Source organism: Acomys minous (genome assembly GCF_964271855.1).
Source record: "Acomys minous genome assembly, chromosome: 3".
Classification (NCBI taxonomy): Eukaryota; Metazoa; Chordata; class Mammalia; order Rodentia; family Muridae; genus Acomys; species Acomys minous.
Genome location: NC_140485.1, coordinates 107,600,492 through 107,609,155, shown reverse-complemented (window position 1 = coordinate 107,609,155; position 8,664 = coordinate 107,600,492). Strand labels below are relative to the sequence as shown.

Below are 8,664 nucleotides of genomic sequence, written 5' to 3'. Positions count from 1 at the left end.
CAATTGTTATAGTTTCATTTTTGTTGTTGTAATGAAACACTGAAGGAAAAGTGCTCAGGTAAGGCGCCTTAGTCAGTGTTGTATTAGGCAATGTGTTTTGCTTGTAATGCAATGCTTATAAAATAAAACATTTAACTGGTGCTTGCTTATGGTTGCAGAGGTTTAGTTTAATCTCATCAAGATGGGGAGCATATTGGAACACAGACAGTCATGGTGCAAAAAAAAAAAAAAAGTATCCAAGGGTTCTACATCTGGCTCCTCAGGCAACAGGAAGAGAAAGCCACTGTGCCTGGCTTAGGCTTCTGAAACTTCACAGCCCACCCCCACCCCCCACCCCGTGACACACTTTCTCCAACAAGACCACACCTCTGAATCCTTTCAAATAGTGTCTCTGTAAGCATTATGAACCTATGGAGGCCATTCTTATTAAAAACCATCACTGAAGGTATAAGATTTCTTTTATAGATTACAGCCCATCATCAGGGGAAGTCAGGGAGGTTGAAGCAGAAACTGAAGGAATGATGCTGGCTCTCACAGAGACTCACGCTTAGCCAGCTTGTTATAGAGCCCAGGACCTCGTACCCAGGGAGTGACGTCACCCACAGTGGGCTGCACCTCCCTCTATCAATTAACAATCAATATGGCACATATGTGTCTATTGGCCAATCTGATTTGGGCAATCTCTCAATTGAGACTCACTTCTCAGGTGAACCCAAGCTATGTCAAGTTGACACTAAATGCTAACGGACACAGTGGTCTATAACTGGACTTTACAAGACAGTTTTTAGTTTGGTTTATGTATTTGAGAATTTGGAATTCTAAAAGGAATATTTCCTCAATCTCTTGGTCAAATTGCCCTAGTTCTCGGTAGATATCTCCTTTTCTTTAACACTGTAAGAGGGGAGGAAGCTGGAAAGTTAGAATATCTAGACTATTAAGTGAAATAAAATTTGCCTTGGAGAAAAATGAGTTTCACCTGCCTTTAAAATTTTAAGAAGTAGAAACATCTATGAATAATGTTTCTATAAATGTTCTATAAATGCAATCTACCGATGCAGCCCCTGTTCTTTTAGCCCATTATGATGTTATTTCCTACTCAGACCACCAAAACACCTTTTTTACGGGAAGTGCTTTTTTTTTTTTTTTTTTGAAAGTACTACCAATAGGATGTGGCTTAGGCTAATTACAATAAACTTAAGGGAAATCCTAGCCTTAGTGCAGCAGGCCAGAGTCCATGCTTTCAAAGCAAGAGCCAGCAGCTCTTGACAGCAGCAGAGACGGTGGTTCTTAGAGACGTGGGCTGAACACTCTCTCAAGGCTCTGCTTTGTATTTTTAAAAAGAGTAGACTCTCTAGGACCAGTAACTTTAGCTACATAATCTTACTTTAACAGTAGCAGTTGTACATTCAAATGTTTACTTTTGTAGTTCTGTGTTCTATCTTTAAGTGTGGGTTCAGTTGTTGTGGAAGATGGCTAGTAAGTTCTAAAGGGCTTCTCTACATCAGCCAGTTTCCAAATAATCTAAACCGAGACTTTTTAGACTTATAAAAGCTTTATGCCACAAATAGCTGGGCTAAGCTATTTTGCTATTTCCCAGCTACACACTCTAAGTTACTTGCCATAATTGTTCAAGCCTGGGCTGCTTCTGTTCCATCAGCAAGGTCCGTACTGCCCCATAGTGACTTCCTTTTCTCCAGCTTCTCTTCCTGCTTCATCTACTGCTCCCTTTCTCTCCTCCTCCCAGCTTCTCCTCCTCCCAGCTTCTCCTCCTCCCACTTTCAGACCCTAAGCCCAGGAACCTAAACTCCACCTACTTCTCTGCTGCCTGGCTACTGGCCCTTCGCAACTTTATTTAACTGGTCAGAGAATATCGGCAAGCAAAGTTTGCACAGCATCAGCGTGTGCATGTGAGAATGTGCTGATCAAGGCTGTAACTAGATCTTAGGAGAGCCAGCATTTAACAGTTGAATACATTAGCACGAGGCCAACCCCCAACATTGAGTGGCTAGAGAGCAGTGCTGATGAGCACTTATTCTCTTTCAGAGGACCAGAGTTTGGTTCCCATCACCCAAATCTGATGGCTCACAACCACCTGTAACTCCAGCTCCAGGGACTCTGAGACCCTCTTCTGGCTTCTGTAAACACCCACATCACCCACATGCAGCTATATGCATGCATACACACACACACACACACACGCACACACACACACACACACACACACACACACACAAAATGTGGTAAAGTTTATACTGAGTATTCCTATTATACAAATCAGAAATTTCAAAATGCTCCAAAGTCCCAAACTGACATGACATCACCACAGGGAAATTCCACACCTGACCTTAACATGGCAGATTCTAGCGCAAGTGCATTGAAATATTTCACAATTTTACCTTCAACTGAGTGAATAGAGTACATATAAAACCTAAATAAATTTTGTGTTTAAATCATATTTCTAAAATATCTTGTTATGTATATGCTAAAATTCAAAACACTTTTGTCCCAAATGTTTTGGGTAAAGAATATTGAACATGTCCTACAGCAAGCAATCATGTATCATTGGAGTGCACTACATAAATTAAAGGACATTTCCTCACATTATATATACATTTATATATGTATATATATATATGTATGTGTGTATATATATTTTGTTTTGTTTTGTTTTTTCAAGACAAGGTTTCTCTGGGGTTTTTTTTTTCCCCTTTTTAAAATTTTTATTAATTTGGGATAACCATTGAGATGTAACAAGAAGGTTTCTCTGTTTAGCTTTGGCTGTCCTGGACTTACTTTGTAGACAGACTGGCCTTGAATTCACAGTTTTCCACCTGCCTCTGCCTCCAGAGTGCTGGGATTAAAGGCGTGTGCCACCATACCCAGCACGTTTTATATTTTGACCTTGAGTTCACTTGTAAAAACGTATTGAAACCACAAGTTTGCATAAATATGAGCATTAGATATGTCTCTGAAAAAGACAGTTTACTACTCCTGCTACAGACATTTATATGCTGAAGTTAATAGAGGCAACATTACATAAAGAATAACCAGGGCACTAATTTAGAAGGAAACTGAGCTGAAATGCTGATTTCCAAGAGGATAGAAAAGAAAAGACTGGAGTTTGCCATTCTCAGTTTTGTTTACTAGCCACAAGAACTTGGCCATGCAACTTTGATCCTTGCTTTACTCCATCCCCTGCCTTGCTGTCTATTATAGGATGAAAAAAATGACTAAAGAGCATTTTACAAGTAATGAGACATATTCACATTTGTCGATGTGTACATCACAAATGGAAACCAGCCACATAAAGGTACTTGTTTCCGTTCAGTCAGCTCTGTTCTGATCGCCTCTTCTCCTCACCCCCCAGGAAAAAGGAGCGTTTGAGCACTTCCATGGGTTCTCCAAACACACTTCGTTTTAACGTTCCTGACTTGGTATGTTCAGTTAGTGAGGTATCTGGAAAGCCATGCTAAGAGTGGAGGGTGAGATCAACTTTCTTTTCCTGATGGTCTTTACTGTAAAACTTTGATAAGTGACACCACTATTGCAGGGCACTGGATTATGCTTATCTCTTGTCACACGTTGAAGCCTTTCATTTTTTTCTTTTAGACTATTTTTAACAACAAATTATCATTTTTGTAACCCTATTCATTGTAACCAACTTCCATAGGGCTTGACTAGAAGAATACATTAATTCCAAGTTCTTCATCAAAGTCAAAAAAAGGTGGCATTTCCACTTTCTCTGGGTCACCCACTTATTTTATGAATAAGTATTGTGTACAAGATATTACTTTTTTCACCCTAACTTTATGCTATAAGAAAAGATATTATATTAGAAATTCTCAAGAAGACAGTTCCAAGACAGATTGATGGCATTAAAAATGACAACCAGCTTTTGTAACTGTGTATTTTTTATTTCAATTTGCTCTGCATTCCAAAAGAAATAATGAGGTGTATTTCCATCTTTATAAAAGGTTATTATAAAATTATAACAAATTAGAAAACAGAGTAAATTTGCATATCAAATCCCATGACTTGCTTGAAGTAGCACGTCTTTAACTTATCATTTTCTGCCTCCACACCAAAGCCTAATGACCAGTGCTGCAGTATAGTTGGTCTGAGATTCCAGAGAATCGAACTGTCCAAAGATTCGCCATCTCTTCTACACCTTTTCATAACAGCGAACAGCAACAATATCACCAAAGGTAAGAGTCTAAAATGGTCAAAAGATAGTTGAATCTTTTTACCCAGGAACATTAACAGTTGAATTTTTATAGTGTACACAATTTAAATATTAGGCAAAAAAAATGAGGACATTTACAAGCATTAAATGTTGCGTATATTCTTTGTTTCCTAACCAAGCAAAAGGATACACGTGTTTAGTGAGTGAAACGCATGCGCACATTGTTCAGGTTTATGAAAATGAGAAGGAAGCAGGAAGCCAGGTGTGGTGGCGCACGCCTTTAATCCCAGCCCTCGGGAGGCAGAGGCAGGCTGATCACTGTCAGTTCGAGACCAGCCTGGTCTACAGATCAAGTCCAGGATAGCCAGGCCTACACAGAAAGACCCTGTCTCCTGAAAACAAAAAAACAAAAACAAAAAACAAACAAACAATCAAAAAACCCAAGGAAAAAAGAAAAGGAAGCAGGAACTGAGTTGGAATCTTAAATTCATTTTAAAAATTCCTTTTCTGTAAAATTATTAAGGGAACTGGAAGAACTTGGATCAAAGAAAGGTGCATGGTGTCACTGTCACCTTGTGTATCTGCTTTGAAAAGGGAATTAGGGTTTTGGTAGGTTTAACAGTTTTCAATCTATAATCTTGATGGTTTTCTTTAGAAAATACAAACATTTGAGCTCACAGTATCTGGAATGACTTATTCTAAAATCAGCAATAACGTGGCAGTTCAATGCTCTCTCTCCTTTTCTGTCATTTTTAGACCATGTAAAGCTGACCTAGGTGGTTAGGTGGCAATGGCACTAGATGGTGACTCCCTTACTCTGAACGTGAAGAGTTACTATAAAGTCACTTTAAAATATTTAAAAGGTGTGTACACAAGACTTTCAAGCATTGCTGTGATCCTCAAAACACACTGTGTCTTTGCTTTAATCCTCATTTCAGAACTCAGTCTTGCCTGATCACAAGTCTGATTTCTAAAGATGAGCTTGCTCCAGCTTTCTATAGACAGGAAAGAAATGGAGGTGACATCATAAATTTTTTTTAAAAAGTTAAATAAATAAATAAATAAATAAACTTCAGGAAATGAAGTCTTTCCTTTGTTGATGGTTCAAGAATAAAAAAAAAAAATCTCTGCTCTCATGTAAAAAGAAGTGTATTTCAGCTCGGAAAAGTTCTGACTGCAGTATTAAGAAGGTGGCAGTCTATTCTGACTAGTAACAACAAAGAGACTTTCTAATCTTATCTTAGCAGGAGTTTGTAAAGGAGCAGGAGTTTGTAAAGACATCCCCAAGAGCAATGAATCAACTTAATGATATCACTATCATCTAAATAAAATCTCTATTTCTAAAATGTTCTCTCCAAGTCTAGATCATGGCCCCAGTTTCTTCTATTACTAGGGGAATTATAATTTTTATCTATGTCATAATATATGCATGCCTAGCTGTCACTGAACAAATGTTTAAAATCAGCTGATTCATTTAAAAAATACTGCAAGGAAGTAATATCAAATAGTTCTAGTGAAAATTAGAAGTTTTACCTTTTAAAAATGTATTTGCACTGAACTCTTATAAAGTACAAAATGTTTAAAATGTTCTTATTACAGCGTCTATTAAGTAACTTCTCTGAAATTCAGTTACTTTATGTTTTCATATCAGTTACCTTTATATATTTTCCTGGTTCATAGTTTATGTTTGAGTTCCAGGTGAAGGCTGGCGACTCACAGCACCCTATGATGACAGCTCTTGACACACACTTTTGGGTTAAATTGTTGTATAACTTTAAAATTCTACAGATAGCAACTGTGGCAACAACTAGTTCTGATCTTTTCATTTCTCCTGGTTTACATATTGCTGAGGGACCTTGATAGACACATGATGTTGTGAAGGAAAAAAGGGAGGGAGGGAGGGAGGAAGGGAGGGAGGGAGGGAGGGAGGGAGGGAAGAAACCAAAGAAGATGAATAAGAAAAACAAAGAAAGGAAGGTAGGAGGATGGACAGAAAATGAAGACTTGCTAATACTTACCACAACCATTTTGCCATCCTTAATTTCTCTTACAAAATTAGTTTCTTTGCCATCCCATTTCTGTAGCTGAATGAGTTTGTCTCCATCCAACCGAACGACAGACTGAGACCAATAACAAAACACAGATGATGAACAGGCAGAAGCCGATCCCCCATAGAAGCCAAATGACAGAACTTTAGGAGCGTGCCATACCTGAATATATCACCAATGGGTATTCTACCAGTACTTAATCATCCTACGTTAAAGAGTCATTGTTATCCAAAATGTGGCTATTTATAATTTGGCTGACATGTATACATCCAGTGTTATGGATCAGAAATAAATACAGAACTTGGTCATTCTTCTTGTGTAAGCAAAGCTTTAATGGTCAAGCTGAGGTGATCAGAGAGGGAAATTAGATGTGGTCTTTTTTTCAAATAAGAACTGTTTAATACTCTCTGGGTAAAGGTTGCTATAAAATGTAAACAAAAAAAAATCTAACAAATGAAGAGTAGGATGGACGTCTGGCTATGGAAATTACTCGGTGTCTAGGATACAATTTGTGAACCCAAGAGTGTTGTCTCTGGCTCCTTCTCCCTGAAGGGAAATTCTGAAATCATAGCCCCTTCTCCATTTCTGAGAAGCAGAGTGACTGGGAGTCTTCATCCGGGTCTCTGCCCCATCCCCACCCTGACAAAGCTGCCTTCTTACCTTGCAGCTCCTGTCGTCTATGCTGGTTTCCTCAAACTCTTCTCCCAACCGGAAACTGATCTCTGTGTTCTTGAATGTGCATTGTGTCTTGATCACCACTTTGCCGCCTTCCTGACTGATTATCACCGTTGGCTTCGTCACGTTTCCCACTTGCCTGGTGGCAAAGCTCACTCCTGAAACAGCAAAAGGAGCCAGTGCAGTTAATAGCAACTTCCAAGCTACTTCATAAAGTGAGAATCTGTTTATGGATTGGATTCTAAAGTGTAGGTTTCTTCCAAACCCGATTAATGATTAGCCCATCAGCCATGGAGGAGCCGAATGCAAATAAAGAAATGCTGAACACTCACCTTCCCCGCCCCCCCCCTCCAAGTTACAGAAGCTTCACATTTTCCACAGACTATCAAAAGGTCCAGTTTTTAACCCTGAGCAAGATGGCAAGAAAATGCCATGCACGGTCTATCATAATTACCACAGGATGCTCAGCCTGTCTCTCTGAAACCTGATAAGTAAAAACAGGGATTTCTAAGAATCAGAATACAGCGGTAAAAGAACAGCAAGTTTTTTTGTTGTTGTTGTTGTTTGTTTGTTTTGTTTTGTTTTTACCTACCCAGAGCCTTCATGTACTCATCAAAATTCTGACTGTCTGTCAGCTTCCACGTAGCGCAGAAAGCATCCACCATCCTTGCCCTCCCAGTCAGCTGAAAACAGGTAGGCGCAGGAGCAACTCGGGGCTTACCACCCCTGTAATTCACAAAAGCCCTCTGCACCTCACCGGCAGCCCCTGCCTTCTTATTTGGAAGAGAAGCAGGCAAAAAGCCAATTATCTGAACAGCTAACTAGTCCCTCTTTCCAGTAGGCTGTCCCGGGGGGAGGGGCTGGGCAGATGGCTCCAATCCTCCTCGCGATTTGTTCAGGCCACTGGGTTAGCAGAGTAGGTCAAGATCCTCCCACCCCACACACTGCCAGTCCTGATGCCTGAGAACTGGCTCCTAGGAAGTCAGTGTGGCCTGAGAGCAGAAAAACCGGAGACCGGGCAAATGAGCGACAGTTTTTCAGGTTCAGCGGAAAAAACCTGGCAACTGCAGTCTCAAACTGGGAAGAAAGAAAGAGAATGATAATAAGACATTCAGACTGATTTCCTTAACGGGCAAGCTGGATACAAATGAAGACCCTCCCCCACTTAAAGAAAAACCCACTGAAATGCCTTTCTCTCTTATTTACATGGAAAGCAAAATGCAGACTAGGATATGCCAAGCTGCGAGAAGATGCAGGGCTTGGGTGAATATATTTTTCCCTAGATGAAACCTACTCAGAGTATCAAACGAAACACAGCAATCTGGGTAGGAAGCCAACTCCCAACCCAAACGTAGCAAGTTGAACCACCCCGTCTTTCTTTCCAGGAATGGAGGAACCGGAACAGAATGGAAAAGAAACTTTTCAAAGTGTGGTTAGGATTCACTAATGAGTCAGAGAAACAAAGAGGATGGTCTTTTCCTTCACCTCCTCCAAATCGGGCTGGAGAATCGATGCGGAAATGCTGGACAGACAGACATTTAGTAAGATCTTAAAGGATGTTGCGGTTTCCCGAGGTCACATCTATCTAAATCTGATGCTTGCAATAAGAGGGGTGCCAGGGACTGGAGGGGTGCTGGAAATGGGGAGAGCTTCGCCTATAGTTTGTCCTAGCTCAGTGTACCATAGGAATGGCAGAATGCCTGGAAGATTCTAATGGAAGAGTTATAGGGGGATCTGTGAATTTCCCCTTTACCTTGG

At 40.1% G+C, this 8,664-nt stretch overlaps 1 protein-coding gene across 1 annotated transcript; it reads right to left on the bottom strand.

Moving 5' to 3' along the window:
• Positions 1–3,889: 3,889 nt before the first annotated feature.
• On the bottom strand, positions 3,890–7,704 carry FABP7 (fatty acid binding protein 7). Its single transcript, XM_084776995.1, has 4 exons — positions 7,499–7,704; positions 6,892–7,064; positions 6,202–6,303; positions 3,890–4,213 (listed from the first exon to the last, which is right to left on the bottom strand). Exons 1-4 carry the CDS (start codon positions 7,569–7,571, stop codon positions 4,163–4,165), a joined length of 399 nt encoding a protein of 132 aa, XP_084633121.1. The 5' UTR covers positions 7,572–7,704; the 3' UTR covers positions 3,890–4,162.
• Between the last annotated feature and the right edge of the window lie 960 nt (positions 7,705–8,664).